A 23,245-nucleotide genomic window follows, 5' to 3' on the forward strand; every position below is an offset into this window, starting at 1 on the left:
AGTCCGTCTCCCGGGTTTTGTTTCAAGAACAAAGCAAAGACTTTTTAAAAACCCAAGCCCCGGACTTTGGGATAAATAAGTTGCAAACTCTCACATCAAGTTTTGAAGACCCCCTCTCAATTTTATTGAGGGGAGGAGGGGTGAAAAATCAGCTTTTTCCAGCCGATTCTTTTGAACTTCGGGACTGTAGAACATTGAATCCCTGGTTACTGAGCTGCCAGGGTTTGGAATTTGAAGGCTACTTTGGAACTATTACTTAATATCTCGCACTTTGCTGAGACAACTCATCTTTGCTAAAGAGTAACTCTGTGGAAATTTAAGGAATTTAAGAGGAGTCTGAAGGTCTTTTACAAATCGGATATTGTTTAACGTCTAGAGGGAACTTTTAACTTTTATGAACTGCGACATTTTTGAGCCTTCCTGATTACAGTATCCCTCTAGTGGAATAATTTGGTTTGGCAACCTACTGGGGGAATTTTCCATCTGTTGATTTGGGGATTTCCATGAGAAAGACAGACTGTGAGACCGACCTTGACGCATAGATAAGAAGGGTTATGAGCGGAAGGACAAGATCAGCCAAAGCAAAAACATTGCAAACTACTTTAACTTCTCAGCTGCGCAGATCCTCTGTCCCCACAATTCCTGTGGCACAAGTGGAAGATATAGAACAACCTAGGCCAGAAGGAATGGCCTCAGGTGGGGACTTTACTTCAGTGTTAAATAAAATATTTGAAAAGTTGGAAGGTTTAAGTAAACAAGTCTCTGACCAGTCAGATAAGATAGACCAAAACACTGCAAGCATTAACAACTTGACTCAACAAGTAAACTTAAACGCACAAACTATTGGAAAGTTGGTGGAAGACACTACTGTAAACCGTAAAATTGCTGAAGAGGCAAAGCAGAAAGTTGAAGAAGTTCAGGGAGAAATCAAACCTATGCGCAAACAGATAGGAGAACACCAGGCACTGCTGTCTATGATCGAACTGAAAAATAAGGAAAATAATTTAAGAATCAGATCTGTTCCGGAAATCGATAATGAAAATCTAACTGAGTACCTCACGAAGGAATTTACACAATTTTGGCCCTTGGAAGAAGAAAAGGACTTTAAAATTGTAAGCGCATTCAGACTGGGAAAGGGAGGGAGGAAGATTAAGTCGAGAGACTGTCTAATCTCCCTCAGAACGAGGGAGGAAAGAGACAAAATCCTGAGTGCGCACTTCAAGACGCCTTTAGAGATCCAAGAATCAAGGTTGGAAATTTATAAGGATATTCCTAAGCATTTGTTGGAGCTCAGAGTGAATTACGGTGATCTGGTGCAACTTTTGAGAAGCAACAGGATTATCTTCAGATGGGAATTCCCCCAAGGGATTTCCTTTACCTTCAGAGGGAAAAAAGTTAAAATCAAATCGGTGGAAGATAAAGACAAATTTCTGAACGACTACGGAGAAGACCTTCAGAAAGGGATTGAAGAGCCAAGCGATCCAGGACCGGGATCATCAAGTCTAATATCTGCACCTGGGGAATTGAAAGATCCTAAAGACACGCCACTTCGGGGAGCAACAGGAGGAAAATAACACCATCTCAACATGTCTCTGCAACTACTAAGTTGGAATACCAACGGTCTAAACTCCCCGGAAAAGAGGAGGAAGGTTTTTCATTTATTAAAAAAGGAACAATTGGACATAATTTGCTTGCAGGAAACACATGTGATTAGGCTGCACAGAAAAGTGCTAATTAATAAAAAATTAGGCCAAGAATTTATCTCATCAGACAAGGTTAAAAAGAGAGGTGTGGCAATTTATGCAAAAGAAAGCCTATCACCAAAGCTTCTTTTTAAAGATGAACAAGGAAGAATTTTGGCAATAGAAATCCAAACACAAGGAGAGAAATTTTTGATTTTAGGAATTTATGCACCAAATGAGGGGAAATCAGAGTTTTACAAGAAACTGCATGAGACATTGATGGACTTTATGGACTATAACAATATTATTATGATGGGAGACATGAATGGAGTGGTGTCTACGAATATGGATAAAGCACAAAGACAGACCATAACGAAAGAGGGCAGACTACCAAAAACTTTTTTTGAACTGACTGACAATATGGATTTGATTGATATTTGGAGGACCAAAAATCCCCTAGGTAGAGAGGGAACATTCTTTTCTGAAGCCAAAATGACATGGACAAGGATCGACCAAATTTGGACAACTAGAGGCCTGGCACCTAAAATAAAAAAGGTGGAAATCTGCCCAAAAACCTGCTCCGACCATAATGCGGTAAAGATGGAAATGAAACTAACACCTATCGGTTCCTTCAGATGGAGGATGAATGACACCTTACTAAGAAACCAAGATATCGCAAGGAAGGCCCAAAAGACTCTGAAAGACTATTTTGAAATTAATATGAGAACTACGGTTGAAAAAAGAACAGTTTGGGACGCAAGTAAAGCGGTCATGAGAGGGTTCCTGATTCAACAGAATGCAATAAAAAAGAGATCTCAAAATGAGAAGAAAGCGAAAATTTTGGAAAAAATAAAACAAGGGGAGAAGAAGTTAAGAGTTAAACCAAACTCAAAAGAGATTTTAAGAGAGATTAAGTTATATCAGGTGCAATATATGAAACTGATTAATGAAGAAATAGAGTGGAAAATTAAACAAATGAGACAAAAGACTTTTGAGTCAGCTAATAAATGTGGGAAATTATTGGCGTGGCAATTGAAAAAAAGACAGAAGTTAAATACGATCACAAATCTTGAGATCGATGGAAAAAACATACAGAACCCGGAGGAGATTAGAAGGTGCTTTCAGAGATATTTTAAACAACTTTATACGCAAGGGCCGCAGAAAGAAACTGAGATAGACCAATTTTTAAGAACCAATGGATTACAAAAAATATCTTCAGAAAATAAATTAGTATTGAATCAGCAAATTACAGAACAAGAAATTGAAGGTGCCATTCAGAATATGCAACTGGGCAAATCTCCAGGACCGGATGGACTAACCTCCAAATACTACAGAACTTTGAAAGATCTCTTAATTCAACCATTAAAGGAGGTGTGCAATGAGATTTTGGAAGGGAAAAAGGCGCCTGAATCGTGGAAAGAAGCATACATCACATTGATACCCAAGACAGAAGCTGAAAAGACACAACTAAAGAACTACCGTCCCATCTCCCTTTTGAATGTGGATTACAAAATCTTCGCAGACATTTTAGCTAGCAGACTTAAAAAAGTATTAATGGAAGTAATACATAAGGACCAGGCAGGCTTTCTCCCAGGCAGACATTTGTCTGATAATACAAGGAATATAATTGATATTCTGAAATGACTGACAATATGGACCTGATTGACATTTGGAGAACAAATGGGAAGTGATTTATAATGAAATGAAAAAGGTATTTAAATATACCTTTCTGAAGAAACCAGAGGCCTTTCTCCTGGGCATGGTCGGCCAATTGGTGTCAAAGAAGGACAGAACATTTTTTATGTATGCTACAACAGCAGCAAGAATACTCATCGCAAAGTATTGGAAGACAGAAGATCTACCCACCGTGGAAGAATGGCAAATGCCCACTCTGGAAGAATGGCAGATGAAGTTGATCGACTGTATGGGACTGGCAGAAATGACCGGCAGAATCCGCGACCAGGGAGAAAAGTCAGCAGAAGAAGATTGGAAGAAATTTAAGGATTATCTACAGAAATATTATAAAATTAATGAATTTTGAAAAGATGTTGGTTTGAACTTTGGTGGGGACTAGCTGTTATGATAAAGATAATGGGGATTATAATGGTTTATGTTATTAAATTTTTTAAAAAAGCTGAATGGAAAATAAGGTTTTATTTTAAAAGGAATGTTAAGAGATTAGGATTTGCTGAATTAATAAGGTGAACTAGAGAACAAGAAGGGGAGGTATGAGGAAGTCAAAGAAATATGTGATTGAAAAACTGTTATTGAAACTGAATTGTTTTTAATATTTTTCTTTTTCTCTTTTTTTGTGTTTATATAAAATTGGAAAATCTAATAAATATTCATTTTAAAAAAAAGGAAGAATGGCAAATGAAGGTTATAGATTATATGGGACTGGCAGAAATGACCGGCAGAATCCGAGACCAGGGAATAGAGATGGCGGAAGAAGATTGGAAGAAATTTAAGGACTCTCTCAGGAAACATTGTAAAATTATTGAAGGTTAGAACGAGGTTGATTCAGATATTAAGCGGTTATAAGCTGTAATGATTATGTGATCAAGAAAAGAAAGGTTAAAATTATATAGAAATTAGGGGAAGGATTTGCTGAATTGAATTAATTAGAGATTGGAATACAGAAAGGAGAGGTATGAGGAGGTCGGGAAAGTAAGTTTTATGAATATAAGGGATTGAAATTATACTTGTTGTTGTATGTGTTCTGTATGTATTTTTACTGTTTCTGTTTTTTGTTTTTTCTATTTTATATAAACTTTTAAAACTTTAATAAATATCTTATAAAAAACAAAAAACAAAATGCAATTTTGTTTTTTGTTTTTTAAATTATATTTTATTGATTTTCCATACATTCATGCCACATTACAACTTCTATTTTCCATTTTTGACTTCCTTCGGCCTCTCTGCCAATCATCCGAATTCTAACTTCTTTAATTACACATTTCCAAATTTTGCTATTGCCTTTATGCCTACCCCCCACTTCTATTTTGCCTTTTTACAATATTTCTTGTGTTGTTACAGAGCTTCTTTAAATGCCACTAGCGTTATTCCATTATCACTTATACATTCCCAGTACTCAACTAATTTTCCCCAGTCCTCGATGAACTTTTGATCTCGTAGATATCTGATCTTCCCAGTCAATTTATCAAGTTCTGCATAGTCCATCAGCTTCATTCTCCACTCCTCCAACGTTGGTATTTGTTCTTGTTTCCATTTCTGGGCCAGTAATATTCTTGCCGCTGTTACTGCATATTGGAAAAGTTCAAAATGCAATTTTGTGTGAAATTATAGGAATAGACTATTCGTTGGAGATTGAATGATAATTTATTAGATGATGAAGAAATACATGAAAAGGCACAAAAATCTTTAAAAGCCTACAGGATTTAAGTTGAACAAGTTAAAAACTAAAGTGCTTGAGAAAAATTTTACACCAATTGAGAAAGAGAGGTTTCAGAAGGAGACAGGTTTAACATTAGTTAAGAAGGTAAAATATTTGGGGGTTAATATGACTGCTAAGAATTTAAATTTATTTAAAGACAACTATGAGAAATGTTGGATAGAAGTGAAAAAAGATTTGGAAATATGGTCAAATTTGAAGCTTTCCCTGTTGGGTCGAATCGCAGCTATAAAGATGAATGTATTGCCAAAAATGTTATTTCTGTTTCAATCATTGCAAATTTTGGACAAGATGGACTGTTTCAAGAAGTGGCAGAGAGACATTTCCAGATTTGTCTGGCAGGGCAAGAAGCCTAGAATAGAATTTAAAATATTAACTGATGCAAAGGAAAGAGGTGGATTTGCCCTGCCAGACCTTAAACTTTACTATGAATCAGCAGCATTCTGCTGGTTGAAAGACTGGCTGCTTCTTGAGAACACAGACATTTTGGACCTAGAAGGTTTTAACAACGTTTTTGGATGGCATGCATATTTGTGGTACAACAAGGTTAAAGCACATAAAGCATTTAAAAACCATATTGTCAGGAAAGCATTGTTCAATGTCTGGATAAGATACAAAGATTTACTGGAAAATAAAACCCCAAGGTGGTTGTCACCAATGGAAGCGAAGGCTCAGAAAAAGCTCAATATGGAGGCCAAATGGCCGAAATATTTGGAAATATTGGAACAAGAAGGAGACAAATTGAAATTGCAGAGTTTTGAGAAATTAAAAGATAAAGTGTGAGACTGGCTTCGTTATTATCAAATAAGAGAGGCCTATAATTTGGATAAAAAAATTGGCTTCCAGGTGGACAAATCAAAATTGGAAACAGAACTGTTAGATCCCAAAACTAAGATACTTTCAAGAATGTATAACTTGCTTTTAAAATGGAATATGCAGGATGAAACGGTTAAATCTGCAATGATTAAATGGGCACAGGATATCGGTCATAACATCATGTTTGCTGACTGGGAACAGTTGTGGACCACAGGTATGAAATTTACGGCATGTAATGCCTTAAGAGAGAATATTATGAAAATGATATACAGGTGGTACATGACCCCAGTCAAGCTTGCAAAAATATATCATTTGCCCGATAATAAATGTTGGAAGTGTAAAGAAACTGAAAGTACATTCTTTCACCTTTGGTGGACGTACCCAAGAATTAAGGCTTTCTGGGAAATGATCTATAATGAAATGAAAAAGGTATTTAAATATACCTTCCTGAAGAAACCAGAGGCCTTCCTTCTGGGCATTGTCGGCCAATTGGTGCCAAAGAAGGATAGAACTTTCTTTATGTATGCAAAAACAGCAGCAAGAATACTTATTGCAAAGTATTAGAAGACACAAGATCTACCCACCCTGGAAGAGTGGCAGATGAAGATGATGGACTATATGGAATATAGGCGGAAATGACTGGCAGAATCCGAGACCTGGGAGAAGAGTTGGTGGAAGAAGACTGGAAGAAATTTAAAGACTATCTTCAGAAACACTGTAAAATTAATGAATGTTAAAATGATGTTGGATTGAAAATAAGTGGCATTAGCAACAAAGTTAATAAGAATATGCAAAAATGAATTGATAAATGGATGAAAATATAGAGTTATAATATGTTAAGATATAGAGTTAAGATAAACGAAAGAGGGTAAGGATTTGCTGATTTGATTATTTAAATGGGAATACAAAAAGGGGAGGTGTGAGGAGGCCAAGGAAACAAGCTAATGAGTTTAAAGTTACTAAAAACGGATTTGTTTTTAATTCTTTTTTATCTATTTGTTTTTTGTATTTCGTATTTTTATTCTTTTTTCTTTTTTATGTATTTTTCTTTTTTTAAAAAATGAATATTTATTAAATTTTCCAATTTTATATAAAGACAAAAAGAAAAAGAAAAAGAAAAATATTAAAAACAATTCAGTTTCAATATCAGTTTTTCAGTCACATGTTTCTTTGACTTCCTCATACCTCCCCTTTCTGTTCTCTAGTTCAATTTGTTAATTCAGCAAATCCTAATCTCTTAACATTCCTTTTTGAATATCACCTTATTTTCCACTCAACTTTTTTAAATTTAATAACAAAAACAATTATAATCCCCATTATCTTTATCATAACAGCTGGAGACCACCAAAGTTCAAACCAACATCTTTTCAAAGTTCATTAATTTTATAATATTTCTGTAAATATTCCTTAAATTTCTTCCAATCTTCTTCTGCTGACTTTTCTCCCTGGTCGCGGATTCTGCCGGTCCATTTAGAGAAAGCAGAGATGGAAGGGGGTGTCCTTTGCAGAGTCCCCTTCATGGATCACTGCCTTGCCATGGAGAAGGGGCTTGAATAACTCAGAGAAGCTATGAACTATGCTGAGCAGGGCACCCAAGATGAACAGGTCATAGTGGAGAGTTTTGACCAAACGTGATCCACCTGGAGGAGGAACCGGCAAGCCACTCCAGTATCCCTGCCAAGAAAACTCCATGGACAAAGACAACAGGTATATAAAAGTTATGACGCTGGAAGATGAGGCCCTCAGGTCGGAAGGCGTCCAACATGCTACTGGGGAAGATCGGAGGACAAGTACAAGTAGATCCAGAGCTGATGAAGCGGCTGGGCCAAAGCCGAAAGGACGCTCAGTTGCGGATATGCATGGAAGCGAAAGGAAAGTCCAATGCTGTAAAGAAAAATATTGCATAGGAACCTGGAATGTAAGAACCATGAATCTGGGTAAGTTGGATGTGGTCAAAAATGAGATGGCAAGAATAAATATTGACATCCTGGGAATCAGTGAACTGAAATGGACGGGAATGGGCGAATTCAGTCCGGATGACTATCATATCTACTACTGTGGGCAAGAAACCCGTAAAAGAAATGGAGTGGCCCTCATAGTCAACGAAAGAGTGGCGAAAGCTGTACTGGGATGCAATCTCAAAAATAATAGAATGATCTCGATACGAATCCAAGGCAGACCTTTTAACATCACAGTAATCCAAGTTTATGCACCAACTACTGGTGCTGAAGAAACTGAAATTGACCAATTCTATGAAGACTTACAACACCTTATAGAAGCGACACCAAAGAAGGATGTTCTTCTCATTATAGGGGATTGGAATGCTAAAGTAGGGAATAAAGAGATAAAACAACTGGCAAGTTTGGCCTTGGAGATCAAAACGAAGCAGGGCAAAGGCTAATAGAGGTCTGTCAAGAGAACAAGCTGGTCATCACAAACACGCTTTTCCAACAACACAAGAGACGACTCTACACATGGACATCACCAGATGGGCAGCATCGAAATCAGATTGATTATATTCTCTGCAACCAGAGATGGAGAAGCTCTATACAGTCAGCAAAAACAAGACCTGGAGCTGACTGTGGCTCAGATCATCAGCTTCTTATAGCAAAATTCAAGCTTAAACTGAAGAAAGTAGGAAAGACCACTGGGCCGGTAAGATACAATCTAAACCAAATCCCTTATGAATACACAGTGGAAGTGAGGAACAGGTTTAAGGATTTAGATTTGGTGGACAGAGTGCCTGAAGAACTATGGATGGAGGCTCACAACAATATACAGGAGGCAGCAACGACAACCATCCCAATGAAAAGGAAATGCAAGAAAGCAAAGTGGCTGTCCAACGAGGCCTTACAAATAGCGGGGGAGAGAAGGCAAGCAAAATGCGAGGGAGATAGTGAAAGATACAGGAAATTGAATGCAGATTTCCAAAGAATAGCAAGGAGAGACAAGAAGGCCTTCTTAAACGAGGAATGCAAAGAAATAGAGGAAAACAACAGAATGGGAAGAACCAGAGATCTGTTCAAGAAAATCAGAAATATGAAAGGAACATTTTGTACAAAGATTACCATAATAAAGGACAAAAGTGGTAAGGACCTAACAGAAGCAGAAGACATAAGAAGAGGTGGCAAGAAAACACAGAGGAATTATACCAGAAAGATATGGATGTCTCGTACACCCCAGGTAGTGGGGTTGCTGACCTTGAGCCAGACATCCTGGAGAGTGAAGTCAAATGGGCCTTAGAAAGCACTGCAAATAACAAGGCCAGTGTAAGTGATGGTATTCCAGCTGAACTATTTAAAATTTTAAAAGATGATGCTGTTAAGGTGCTACACTCAATATGCCAGCAAGTTTGGAAAACTCAGCAGTGGCCAGAGGATTGGAGAAGATCAGTCTACATCCCAATCCCAAAGAAGGGCAGTGCCAAAGAATGCTCCAACTACCGCACAATTGCACTCATTTCACACGCTAGCAAGGTTATGCTTAAAATTCTACAAGGAAGGCTCAAGCAGTATGTGGACCGAGAACTCCCAGAAGTGCAAGCTGGATTTCGAAGAGGCAGAGGAACCAGAGACCAAATTGCAAACATGCGCTGGATTATGGAGAAAGCTAGAGAGTTCCAGAAATACATCTACTTCTGCTTCATTGACTATGCAAAAGCCTTTGACTGTGTCGACCACAGCAAACGATGGCAAGTTCTTTTTTTTCTTCTCAATACATTTTTATTCAAATTTTTGTAAATAAACAGATTCTTATAAATGTAAGGTACACAAATAAACATGCTAATAAATCTTACAATATATGTACATATCTTTCATTTACATAGTTTATTATATCCCTTCCCTAAACAAACAAACAAAAAACCTTTGGACTCCCCTCTACCCTTTTGGTAAGTATCAAATAAAAATTCTATAATCATGTACTTTGTTTTTAAACTTATATATTAGCTGCTGTTAGCGTTACTCCATCCCCGCTAATATCATCTACAAATTATTTCCAATATATTTCCAATATTTGTTCCAGTTTTTATGAAATTCCTGTTCATCTTGATCTCGTATTCTTGCTGTTATCCTGGCAAGCTCTGCATAATTTACCATTTTAAGCTGCCATTCATTTATATTAGGTATAACTTCCGTTTTCCAGTTTTGAGCCAACATAATTCTTGCGGCTGTGGTGGCATAGAGAAATATTATCTTATCTTCTTTTTTGATTTCTTTACCCAGAATTCCTAACAAAAAGGCTTCGGGTCTTTTGGGAAATGTATATTTAAGAATTTTTTTAAGCTCATTATATATTAGTTCCCAAAAACCTTTCACTTTATTGCATGACCACCATAGATGATAGAGATCGCCCTCCGCCTCACCACATTTCCAACAACTTTTGTTCTTTAATCTATACATTTTGGCCAATTTCACCGGTGTATGGTACCACCTATATATCATTTTCCATACGTTTTCCCTCAGTGCCGTACACGCTGTAAACTTTATATTTTTATTCCATAATTCCAGCCATCTTTCAAATTCAATATTATACCCGAAATCTATCGCCCATTTGGTCATTGCCTCCTTCACCTCCTCGTCTTTTGTATACCACTCGAGTAGTATATTATATATTTTAGACAGTATTTTACTCTTGCCTTCAACAACCTCCACATTAAACTTAGATTTTTTATCCTCAAAACCTGCCTTCTTTTTGTCTTCTTTTAGCAAATCATTCACCTGGTGGTATTGCAACCAACCAGTAAGTGAGTCTTTTATTTCTTCATATGGTCTAAGTTTAATACCTTGTTCTGTTTTACTTATGAGATCTTCATAGGTGGCATTTTTCTCTTCCATATTAGATTTCTTGATAGTTAACACCTCTATTGGTGAGATCCACCAGGGGGTCTTCCTTTCCAATAAGTTTTTATTTCTCTCCCATACCTGAAATATTGGCCCCCTGAAAATGTAATTTAGAAAGCCCTTGTGCACCTTCACCTTTTCGTACCATAGGTACGAGTGCCACCCGTACCTATTATCGAAGCCCTCCAGATCCAATATATCTCTATTTTCCAGTCTAATCCAATCTCTTAACCATAGTAGACATGCCGCTTCATAATATATGCTCAAATCCGGTAGAGCAAAGCCCCCTCTTTCCTTTCTATCAACCAATATTTTCATTTTTATTCGTGGTCTTTTTCCCTGCCAAACATACTTCCCCAGGGCTCTCTGCCATTCTTTACATTGTCTTAAACCTTTGAGTACGGGTATAGTTTGAAATAAAAACAGCATTCTGGGGAGAACATTCATTTTCACCACTGCTATCCTCCCCAAGAAGGATAGCCTCATTCTCCCCCAGATTTCAAGATCTTTCTTAATATTCCTCCAAGTGACCTCATAATTATCTTTATAGAGATTAATGTTCTTTACCGTAATCCACACTCCAAGGTATTTCACTTTCTTAGCTGTCATAAGTCCCGTCCTTTGCTCTAAATCTAACATTTCTTCCTTTGTCAAATTTTTAACCAACATTTTAGTTTTGTTCTTATTGATCTTAAGTCCTGACACTGCACCAAACTCTTCAATTTTTTTTAAAGCTTCTTTTACACTGTGTTTTGGGTCTTCCAGTGTTAATACAATATCATCGGCAAAAGCTTTTATTTTGTGTTCCTTCTTTCCTACTCTGACTCCTTTAATCTCTGTTGTTTCCCTTAATCTCTTATTGAATATTTCCAATACTATTATAAATAATAAAGGAGACAGAGGACAACCTTGCCTAGTCCCTTTAAATATATCAAAAGATTCTGACATAGTATTATTTATTATGAGTTTTGCCTTTTGTTCATGATAGATTGCTTCGATACCTTTGCTAAATTTTTCTCCCATCCCCATCATTTCCAAGCTTTTCCTCATGAACCCCCATGAAACATTATCAAATGCCTTTTCGGCATCTATAAATACCAGGGCGGCCTGCTTATCTATTCTCATATCCAGATATTCAATAATATTTATCACATTTCTTACATTGTCCCTCAATTGTCTCCCTGGAAGGAAGCCCGTTTGATCTTTATGAATTCTATTATTTAATACCTTTTTTAATCTTTCTGCCATTACGTCTGCGAACAACTTATGGCAAGTTCTTAAAGAAATGGGAGTGCCTGATCACCTCATCTGTCTCCTGAGAAATCTCTATGTGGGACAAGAAGCTACAGTTAGAACTGAATATGGAACAACTGATTGGTTCAAAATTGGGAAAGGAGTACGACAAGGCTGTATATTGTCTCCCTGCTTATTTAATTTATATGCAGAATTCATCATGCGAAAGGCTGGGCTGGATGAATCCGAAGCCAGAATTAAGATTGCCGGAAGAAATATCAACAACCTCAGATATGCAGATGACACAACCTTGACGGCAGAAAGTGAGGAGGAATTAAAGAACCTTTTATTGAGGATGAAGGAGGAGAGCGCAAAATATGGTCTGAAGAAAACGAAGATCATGGCCACTGGCCCCATCACCTCCTGGCAAATGTGTGTATCTGAAGAAGTGTGCATGCACACGAAAGCTCATACCAAGAACTAACTTAGTTGGTCTTTAAGGTGCTACTGGAAGGAAAATTTTTTGTTTTGGCAAATAGAAGGGGAAGAAATGGAGGCAGAGAGAGATTTTACTTTCTTGGGCTCCATGATCACTGCAGATGGTTACAGCAGTCACAAAATTAAAAGACGCCTGCTTCTTGGGAGAAAAGCAATGACAAACCTAGACAGCATCTGAAAAAGTAGAGACATCACCTTGCCAAAAAAGGTCCGTATAGTTAAAGCTATGGTTTTCCCAGTAGTGATGTATGGAAGTGAGAGCTGGACCATAAGATCGCCGAAGAATTGATGCTTTTGAATTCTGGTGCTGGAGGAGACTCCTGAGAGTCCCATGGACTGCAAGAAGATCAAACGCATCCATTCTGAAGGAAATCAGCCCTGAGTGCTCACTGGAAGGACAGATCCTGAAGCTGAGGCTCCAAGACTTTGGCCACCTCATGAGAAGAGAAGACTCCCTGGAAAAGACCCTGATGTTGGGAAAGATAGAGGGCACAAGGAGAAGGGGACGACAGAGGACGAGATGGTTGGATGGTGTTCTTCAAGCTAGCAGCATGAGTTTGATCAAACTGCGGGAGGCAGTGGAAGACAGAAGTGCCTGGTGTGCTCTGGTCCAGGGGGTCGCAAAGAGTCAGACACGACTAAACGACTAAACAACAACTCACAGAACACTCACAGATATTGGGATAAAACAAAAAAAAAAATTCTTTCCAGTAGCACCTTAAAGACCAACTAAGTTAGTTCTTGGTATGAGCTTTCGTGTGCATGCACACTTCTTCAGATACCACATTGAGCCGCATGAAATGGAAGTCCATCAACCTCACCAGTATCTGAAGAAGTGTGCATGCACACGAAAGCTCATACCAAGAACTAACTTAGTTGGTCTTTAAGGTGCTACTGGAAAGAAAAATATTTTTTTTGTTTTGACTATGGCAGACCAACATGGCTACCTATCTGTAACTGGAGATATTGGGATACGGGTGGCGCTGTGGGTTAAATCACAGAGCCTAGGACTTGCTGATCAGAAGGTCAGAGGTTCGAATCCCCGCGACGGGGTAAGCTCCTGTTGCTTGGTCCTTGCTCCTGCCAACCCAGCAGTTCGAAAGCATGTCAAAGTGCAAGTAGATAAATAGGTACCACTCTGGCAGGAAGGTAAACAGCGTTTCCGTGCACTGCTCTGGTTCACCAGAAGTGGATTAGTCATGCTGGCCACATGACCGGAAGCTATATGCCGGCTCTCTCAGCCAATAAAGCAAGATGAGCGCCGCAACCCCAGAGTCGTCCACGACTACACCTAATGGTCAGGGGTCCCTTTACCTTTACATTTTTACTCTCAGGTAACTCCCAACACAGAATTATAGATACCTCTGGAAGGGCTTTAAGGCGAGTTTCTGGGAAATTTGAAACTGCCCTGTCAGATTGGACCAAGATCCATTTAGCCCAGTGCTCTGTCACTGATGGTGGTCAGCCAGGGCATGAGGGTGATGGGTTTTGTCCCCACCCTCAGCAAGGATGGGGAAACCCAAATCTTCTAAAGCTCTGTACTCAACGTACAGTGAAAGCACATGATTTCCCCCAAAGACTTCTGGGAAGTGTAGTTTACCCCCTCAAAGAGCCACAATACTTAACAAACTGCAGCTCCCGTGATTCAGCTGGAAGCTGAATCTTTGTCTTCAGTGCTGGAGATGGGGCAATGTTCTCTCCTGCACCTGAAGGCAGCAAGCCAGCTTGGGGGTGGCAGGCTGTGTTTGTCCTACGATGCCTCACCCCTGTGTCCTCCAGCCCAGCATCTGCCCCTGAAGCAGCCACCTCACTCCCAATGACTGGGGTGGCCCTGGGCAATCCTGGCCACATGCCCTGATCTGTACCAGGGCCCAAGAAAGTATTGCAAACAGAGTTGCAATCGCTTGAGGATAATTGAGCCCATTGAGGATAATTAAGTGCACTTACAGATGATGATTATTACTTCACCATGTATCAATTGAGGGCCCTTGGAATGTCAGACAGGACTCTGTCCCAGGGAGTTCACATTCAGGTTTGACAGCGTGGGGAGAGAACAGCAGAGAGAGAGTTGGAAGCGGCAGGGCTAGGAAGACAGGGTGGTTCAACAAGGGCAAGGATTGGGAGCCCACTGCCTGCCAATGGGAAGCAGAGTCAGACCACATCCGGAAGACCTCAGGTTCCCCATCCCTGAGCAAGAGCTTCGCTCAGAATATGAGCTTTGAAGCAGAACAGGTGTACAAAAGGGGGCAGGAATGACGAAAGAATTGAAGACTTCTAAAGTGACCCAAAGTCATACAACCAGAAAAGTTGAGGCCACAGGCAGGCGTTTCTCAGGAGAAAGATGATTCTGCGCCCTTTGAAAGGTCAACTGAATCAGTCTGGGCTAACACACACAATCAAGTTTTATAGGCTTGAGAAAATTTAACAAACAATTGCAGAATTCTGGGGACTTGAAGGTCTAGAATGTCTGCTGAAAGTTCTCTTGGAAATTCCTAGTGCTCCCAGTCAGACTAGGAGCCATTAGAGCTTCTCCTCCATGAATCTGCCTAGTCCGTCTTTCAGGCCACCCAGGTTGACATCTGACGTCTTTCCACAGGGAGGGAGCCACTGCCAAGAAGGCCCTTTGCCTGGTAAATTGTAACTGAATCACCGGAGGAGGACCTCAATGTCCAGGCTGAGCGATGGGGGTGGAGACGCTCCTTTGGGGCTGCCTTCAGATGACTTCTAAAGCCTTTATACTTGCTTGTCTCCTTGGCACAGGCGTGGCATTACTCCATACCCTCCAGGATTTCTCAGGGGAAAATAGGCATGTCTTCAGGAAAAGCAGGACATTCATAGATCAAATCAGAAACCAGGTCGGCTTCTGTAAATCTGGGAGGCGGCGCTTTGGCGCAGGGTATAAAAGGCTCCAGCCCTGGAAGAAGCTCCAGCTCAGCCCAGAAGGTTTTCTCCAGCAGCCGAGAGAAGCTCCCAGCCCACAGCCAGCCATCATGACCGATATGCAGCTCATCATCACTCTTTGGATGAGAATGGGTGAGGCCGTCATTGGTGCGGAAGCCCTTGGCAGGTAAGTCCAGGGGTGGTTGCCTCTCTAAGCAGGTTGGGCAGGAGCTCCTCTTTCCACCTGGATAATAACCATCCATGCCTCTCCCTTTTTCCTTCCTCCCTTCCTTTGTTCCTTCTCTGCAGCCTGCTGGTGGTCTACCCCTGGTGCCAGATGCTCTTCGGTGACTTCGGGAACCTCTCCAGCCCTGCCCTCTCATTAGGAACCTCTCCAGCCCTCTTTGCACGAGGTCCAGGAGGCTTTTTCCGAGATGCGTGAACTGCTCTGCGACAAGCTCCACGTGGACCCCGTCAACTTCAGGGTGAGGCTGCTCCCCCGCCCCAAGGGGCTGCCTGGGGGGGGGGACTGGGGGTGCCGTGTGTGTGTGTGTGTGTGTGTGTGTGTGTGTGTGTCACTCTGCGTGGCTCACAGGACATAAAACATTAGACATTAAAAACTTCCTGATACAGGGTTGCCTTCAGATTTCAGTTAGTTGTTTATTTCCTTGACATCTGGTGGGAGGGCATTCCACAGGGCGGGCGCCACAACCAAGAAGGCCCTCTGCCTGGTTCCCTGTAACCTCACCTCTCACAGTTAGGCAACCGCCAAAAGGGAGCTGGACCTCAGAGTCTGGGCTGAACAATGGGGGTGGAGACGCTCCTTTGGGTATACAGGGCTGAGGCCTTTTAGGGCTTTCAAGGTCAACACCAAAACTTTGAATTGTGCTTGGCGATCTTAACAGCCACTCCCAGTCACCGGTCTAGCTGCCACATTCTGGATTAGTTGCAGTTTCCAGGTCACCTTCAAAGGTGCATTTCAGTAGTCCTAGCAGGAGATAACCAGAGCATGGACCACTCTGGCCAGACAGTCCACTGAGGCGCTCCCAAAGTAAAGGAAGGATTGAACTCTGATTAATAAGAATACACACAGAGGCTTGAACCAGCAAGACTCTGGGAAGGGTGCGTATAATAATCTCTCTGTGTGTGTTTGCCTCCAGCCCCTGGCCCAGGTCGTTTTATTCACAAAAGAACTTTTTACAGAGTGTTCGCAAGAACCAATCAGATTTCTTCTGACCATTTCAACAAACCCACGTGGGGACAAAGTTAAACTACAAACACTAGTTAGGCATGCATACTTTTGGGTAAATGAATGAAAACTACAAAGGAGCGCATTCAGCAACCCCGGAGGTAATAAACAATCAATACACATGATAAGAAGGATGGCCAGGAGGACAGCGATCATTATCACCTTTGTGTGAGACCTGTTTCCTGGCCCTAAGATTAACATATCAGAAAAGCTACTTCAACATTTAATTTTTATTACTTGCATCAAGAAAAAGATTAAACAAAAGAATTATCTACACACACATGAGCTAATAAAAATAGAAATCATACACAATCATACACCACTAAAGAGAAAAAAAGTAAGAACAGAAGAAATATAAAAGAAAAAAAAAACTTAATTTTCACATTTACTCCTTCTTAAATTAACACTTTCGGGACTTCCTTTAGCTTTCCCGACAATCATTCGAAATAATACTTTAAGCTACGCATTTCTTAGTAAATATTGTCATTATACTTTTTTATATTTATTTCTTAATATATACTATTCATTATTCGTTATACATTATTTGTACTCCTATTATCTTCAAACAATAACTCATATTCACTTACAGTGCATCTCTAAATCCCCTTAGCGTTATTTTCCCTTGACTAATAAGTTCCAGATAATCCACATACTTTCCCCAATCCTTGGTAAATTTTTGGTCTCTTATGTATCTTACTTTACCTGCAAGTCTATCCATTTCCATGTAATCTAGTAGTTTAGATCTCCACTCCTCTACCGTTGGTATTTCCTGTCTTTTCCACATCTGAGCAAGCATTACTCTTGCTGCTGTAACTGCATAGTACACTAGTTTACAATCTTTTTTCTTTATCTCATGGCCTAACATGCCTAATAAGAAAAGTTCTGCTTTCTTTGAGAACGTATATTTTAAGATCTTCTTTAATTCTATATAAATTTTTTCCCAGAACTGCTTCACTATTCCACACTCCCACCACATATGGTAGAAGGAACCCTCACTAACCCTGCATTTCCAGCATTTATTATCCACCTTATACATCTTTGATAATTTCATGGGTGTTAGATACCATCTATAAAACATCTTCAATACGTTCTCCTTTATCATTGTACAGGCCGTAAAATTTAATCCTTCATTCCAAAGTCTTTCCCAATCTTCAAATAGTATACTATGTCCTACGTCCTGTGCCCAGCGAATCATCACACATTTAACTTCCTCATCTCCTAAACTCCAGTCTAACAGTATCCTATACATTTTCGAAACAGTTTTCTCTTCTTTATTTATAATCTCCATCTGAAACTTGGATTCCTTCTCTCCATAGCCTCTCTCTTTAAGATCTTTCTTAAACATCTGATTCACCTGGAGATGGTGTAGCCAATCGAAAACATACTCTTTGACCTGATCGTATGGTCGGACCTTCCATTTACCGTCTTCTTTAATTATTAGCTGATTATATCTTGCCCAGTTACTTCTCATATTAATAGCCTTTACGCACATTACTTCCAGAGGTGAAAGCCAATGTGGCGTTTTTGGTTCCAGCAAGTTTTTATATTTTTCCCAAATTTCAATTAGTGGTCCTCTAAAAATATGATTTCCAAACCCCCTGTGTATCCTCCATTTTTCCCGCCATAAATAGGCGTGCCAGCCGAAGTTGTTGTCATGACCCTCCAAATCCAATAACTCCCTATTCTCCAACTTTACCCAGTCCTTAACCCAACATAGGCAAACCGCCTCATAGTATAACTTCACATCCGGCAATGCGAAACCTCCCCTTTCTTTTATATCTGTCAATAATTTAAACTGAATCCGCGGCTTCTTTCCCTGCCAGATGTATCTCGAGAGCGTTCGTTGCCACTCTTTAAAAATTCGGCTTCCTTTAATTATTGGGATAGTTTGAAACAGAAACATCAACCTGGGTAATACATTCATCTTAATTGTGTTAATCCTGCCCCAAAATGACAGTTTTAACCTCCCCCATATTTCCAAGTCTTTTTTTATTTCCCTCCACGTCGGTTCATAATTATTTTTAAATAAATCTATGTTCTTAGGTGTTATCCAAATACCAAGATATTTCACTTTTTTGACTACCTCTATTTGTGTTTGCTGTTGAATTATTTCTGTGGTTTTCTGATCTAAGTTTTTGCTTATTATTTTGGTTTTACTCTTATTTAATTTGAACCCTGCCACCTCTCCAAATTGCTCTAATTCTTTCAATATTTCTTCCATTGCAGTTGTTGGTTCCTCTGACATTATTACAACATCATCCGCATATGCTCTGATCTTGTATACATTCTGTCCGACCCACACTCCTTTTATTTTTTGGTTCTGCCGTATAGAATTTAATAGGACTTCCAATGTCATTATGAACAGAAGCGGGGAGAGCGGGCAGCCCTGTCTCGTTCCTTTTTGTATCTTTATCTCTTCTGTCACTATGTTATTAATGATCAATTTGGCTTTCTGGTCTGTATATATAGCTTTTACTCCATTAAAGAAATCTTCCCCCACCTCCATATATTCTAAATTTTTCAGCATAAAGTCCCAAATGACATTGTCAAATGCCTTTTCGGCGTCTACAAACATCATTATAGCTTGTTTGTTAATCCTAACAGATAAGTACTCCAACATATTGATTATATTCCTTGTGTTGTCTCTCATCTGCCGACCTGGCAGGAATCCTGCTTGATCTCTGTGAATATTTTCTGATAACAACCTCCTCAACCTTCTCGCTAGGATCCCTGCAAAAATTTTATAATCTATATTCAGCAGTGAGATCGGTCTATAATTTTTGACCTGGGTTAAATCCGCGTCCTGTTTAGGAATGAACGTAATAAATGCCTCCCTCCAAGTCTCTGGGAGTTCTCCTTTCCTTAGAATATTATCCATAATTTCTTTCATAGGTCCCATCAATACAGTTTTCATCTCCTTATAATAACCTGCAGTAAATCCGTCTGGACCTGGGGCTTTTCCTCTCTTTAGCTCTTTTATTACATCTTCTATTTCATCACTTCCTATTGGGGTATTTAGTCGTTGTTTTCCCTCTATTGAGATTTTCTGCACCCCTTTGTCCCTCAGAAATCTTTCTATTCTCCTTAAATTAGTTCTCTCCCTGTTAGAGTATAGTCTTCTATAGTAGTCATGAAACTCTCTCCTAATTTCTTTGGGGTCTGTTTTCTCTTCCTCTCCTACCTTTATTTTATTTATTGTACTCCGTTCCTTCCTCTTTTTTATTTGCCAGGCAAGCCATTTGCCTGATTTATTTGCAAACTCAAAGTTTTTTTGTCTTAATTTTTTGATATTCCACTCCACCTCTCTGTTTATTATTATGGCAAATTGGGCTTGTAATATTTTTATTCTTTCTTTTGCTTTCTGACAATTGGGTTTTTGGGCTAATTTTTGTTCATTTACCATTATCTGCCTCAAAATTTCCTCCCTCCCTTTCTCTCTATTCTTATTTTTAATTGCATTTTGCTGGATAAAGTAGCCTCTTATTACTGCCTTGCTTGCGTCCCACACCACATTAGCTTTTGTTCCTTTACCACTGTTTTCCTTAAAGTATTGCTTTAGTCTTTCCTGCGCCGTCTCAACAATTTTTTGGTCTTCCAGAAGATAATCCTTCAATCTCCATCTAAAACTTCTTGGCTCCAGGCTTTTTATTTCTAACTCTATCGGGTTATGATCTGAAATTACCCTCGGTCTTATTTCTATTAGTTTAATTCTTGGGCATAATTCACTTGAGGTCCATATCTGGTCGATCCGTGACATAGACTGATTGGGTTCCGAGTGGAAGGTGAATTGTTTATCTAGTGGGTGTTTGAGACGCCAGATATCTATCAAATTACTATTATCCACCATTGAAAAAAAAGATTTTGGTAGTTTCCCGTTCCTACTTCCTCCTTCTCTATACCTATCCACTTCTAGAGAAACCACCCCGTTCAAATCACCCATTAGAACAATTTTCTGATCTACATATTCACATATTTTCTCTTCCAATTTATTAAAGAATTCCGACTTATTGTCATTTGGGGCATACACCCCTATTAACACCAAATTTTCTCCTTGCCAATTAATACGGACCCCTATTATCCTACCCTCTTCATCCTTAAATATTGTTCTAGCTTCAATCTTATTTTTAATATATAGTACCACTCCTCTTTTCTTCTCTTTATCCAATGATTCAAATTCCTTCCCCAATCTCTTGTTAATTAATATTTTCCTGTGCCTTCTGGCTATATGCGTTTCCTGGAGACAAATAACATCCAAATTTTTCTTTTTCAAATATTGCTCGATTTTATTCCTCTTTTTTTTCTCATTCATCCCATTGATGTTCCAACTCCAAATTTTTAACCCCATAATTTCTAACTCTCCCTAACTCTCCCGTGAATTTTCCTTTTCTTTATGGATTCTCTGGGTCCCCCTCTTCTACTTCAAAGCTACTTCAAAGAAGCTTGCCCACTATCTTTATGGCCCAGGACGCCTGCCTGGCAAAGCAACTGGGCTGTGTACGTGACTTGACAAGCAAGAGAAATGGGCAGTAGAGAAATGGGCAGTAGTGGGATTTGGTCAGAAATTATTGTCAATGAATCAAACCCAGTCAACACAATGCATTCATCGTGGACACAATGGCTTGATGCATATTTTATAATTCCTCATAGTAATCTCACCTGACCCTCCACTCTGGATATTTGCACTCCTACAGTAGGCAGGGAGGGCCTCATCCTGCGTACCAGATGGAGCTGGTAGACAACTGCCCTAACACAGAATTGACCTACACTTCTATGGACAGCTGTGAGTCCAAAATTACTCCCAGGGTGCGCATCTGGTCCTTCAGGGGCACAGTTACCTCGTTTAGGACCAGGGAGCTCCCCACACCCGCCTGCCCCCAGTCCACCTTAAACAGTATTTCTGTCTTGTCAGGATTCAGCCTCAATCTGTTGAATATGTTGTGGGATCTGTGGTGGGGAGAGGGTGACCCACACATGGGCCCCCGGCAGAAGGAGTCACCCTCTCTTTTCTCTTCCAGCTCCTGGGCAACAGACTCATCATCTTCCTGCTACCCTCCCCCCTGGACAGGAATTCACCCCTGCTTGCCACCATGCCTTCCACAAGCTGGTCAGGGTGGTGGCTCATGCGCTGGCCCGCCGGTCCCACTGAGACACCCCCAGGGAGAAGCGGCCGCCTCCTGCTGGTCTCCCCTTCCAGGCCCCATGTGACGCTTGACCCTCTTATAAATCCTCCCTCTGCAATCTGACCTGGTTTCCTGTGTCTCCTCCTCTGGGAGAGAGAGAGGGAACAGGCCTGGGGGTGGGGGGTAGAAACACCTCCTGTTACTTGGGGGGCTAGGAAAGGGGGGGTATCTCTGTCGCTCAAGAGGAACCATTGAGAACCAGTGGGAGGGGTTCAGGGCTCTGCGGCACTTTGCCCCCCTCCCTGAAGCTGGAGTGCTTTTCGGAGCCAGGGACCCCCGCTGTTTCCCCAAATCCTTCATCTTCAAAGCACCTGGTAGACTGACCCCCCCAATGCACCAATTGCCCCCCCGTCTCGTTGGTTATGTCCCCACCCAGTTCTGGCCAGCTGTCCTCTCTGTGATTCCTACTCTGGAGAAATTGGGGGTGAGAGACTCAGAGCGAACCCAGCAAGTCGCCCTTTGGGGGTTCCAGGCGGACGTCAATGGGGGGGAAGGGGTAGGTCTCCCCTAACCTTCCGAGGGTATCGAAAGGGCATGATCTGCGGCCGTCCGATAATGTCTTTGTGAGCCTGGATGGACATCCCTGTCTCCCAGACGAAGAAGAGGCGAGGTTCTCCCCCAGTCCCAGGCTTGGAAGCAGCCCCTCCCCCTGTGGCTTTTGTCCTTCTGACTGCCAGCCAGGTGTCCTCGGGCGCAGAGCAAGCACCTTCCTTGCGCCCTCAGGCCATTCGCTGGCCCAGAAAGCTGCCTGGCTCCTTCAGCAAAGGATTTCAACCCTCGCTGGCTCCAGGAATGTGAAGGGACTCACTCCAGCATCCTACTGGCTAAGCCACCCACCCCAAACTCAAAAGAATATTTCAGAATAAGATATTACATTCACAGCAGCAGAAGAAGACCTTTCCGTGGACCTTGGACACAGTGGCTACCAGGCTCCTTTAAGCCAGCCCATGGCACACTGTCAAATGCCACATGGGGGGAAACCGGGACCCCATCTTCTGGGGCCGGACTCCTGCGTGAATCACCTGACCCACACAAGGTCCCTGGCCCCCCAATGTGCTTTTTTTGAGGGGAGATCTGGACATCTGGTTGGCCAGTGGGAGCAACGGGAGCCCAGCTCTCCTCATTTGTTTATTTCCTTCATTCACATGTATTTATAAAAACATTTCATATTATTTTATAAAAATATTTGTACACCACTGTGTCATACAAAAGTATACCCAAGAGATTTACATCAGGAAAGACATAATACCTGTTTAACCTTTGAAAAAGTGAACAACAGACATCAATTAACCATTTGCAAAACGATGCGTTCTTAATTGCCTGCACAGTCTGGGAGGAATAGAAATGTTTTCAGCAGGCAACTACAGCTTTGCATGGAAGGTGCCCCCTGAATCTCCAGTGGCAGAGAGTTCCACTGGCCTGAGGACATGAAAGGTTCAGTTTCTCTCTGTTGT

At 40.7% G+C, this 23,245-nt stretch overlaps 1 protein-coding gene across 1 annotated transcript in view; it reads left to right on the forward strand.

The window, feature by feature from the left end:
- LOC310761851 (hemoglobin subunit beta-1-like) overlaps positions 1-23,245 on the forward strand; it is a gene marked incomplete at its 5' end in the record, with an annotated part of 99,541 nt that overhangs the window by 31,982 nt on the left and 44,314 nt on the right. Inside the window, 2 exon segments of the mRNA XM_083612048.1 lie at positions 15,672-15,749; positions 15,751-15,847. Of these exon segments, the coding sequence (XP_083468174.1) occupies positions 15,672-15,749; positions 15,751-15,847 (175 nt within the window).

This window comes from Podarcis filfolensis (assembly GCF_964270895.1).
Source record: "Podarcis filfolensis genome assembly, chromosome: 4".
Lineage (NCBI taxonomy): Eukaryota > Metazoa > Chordata > Lepidosauria > Squamata > Lacertidae > Podarcis > Podarcis filfolensis.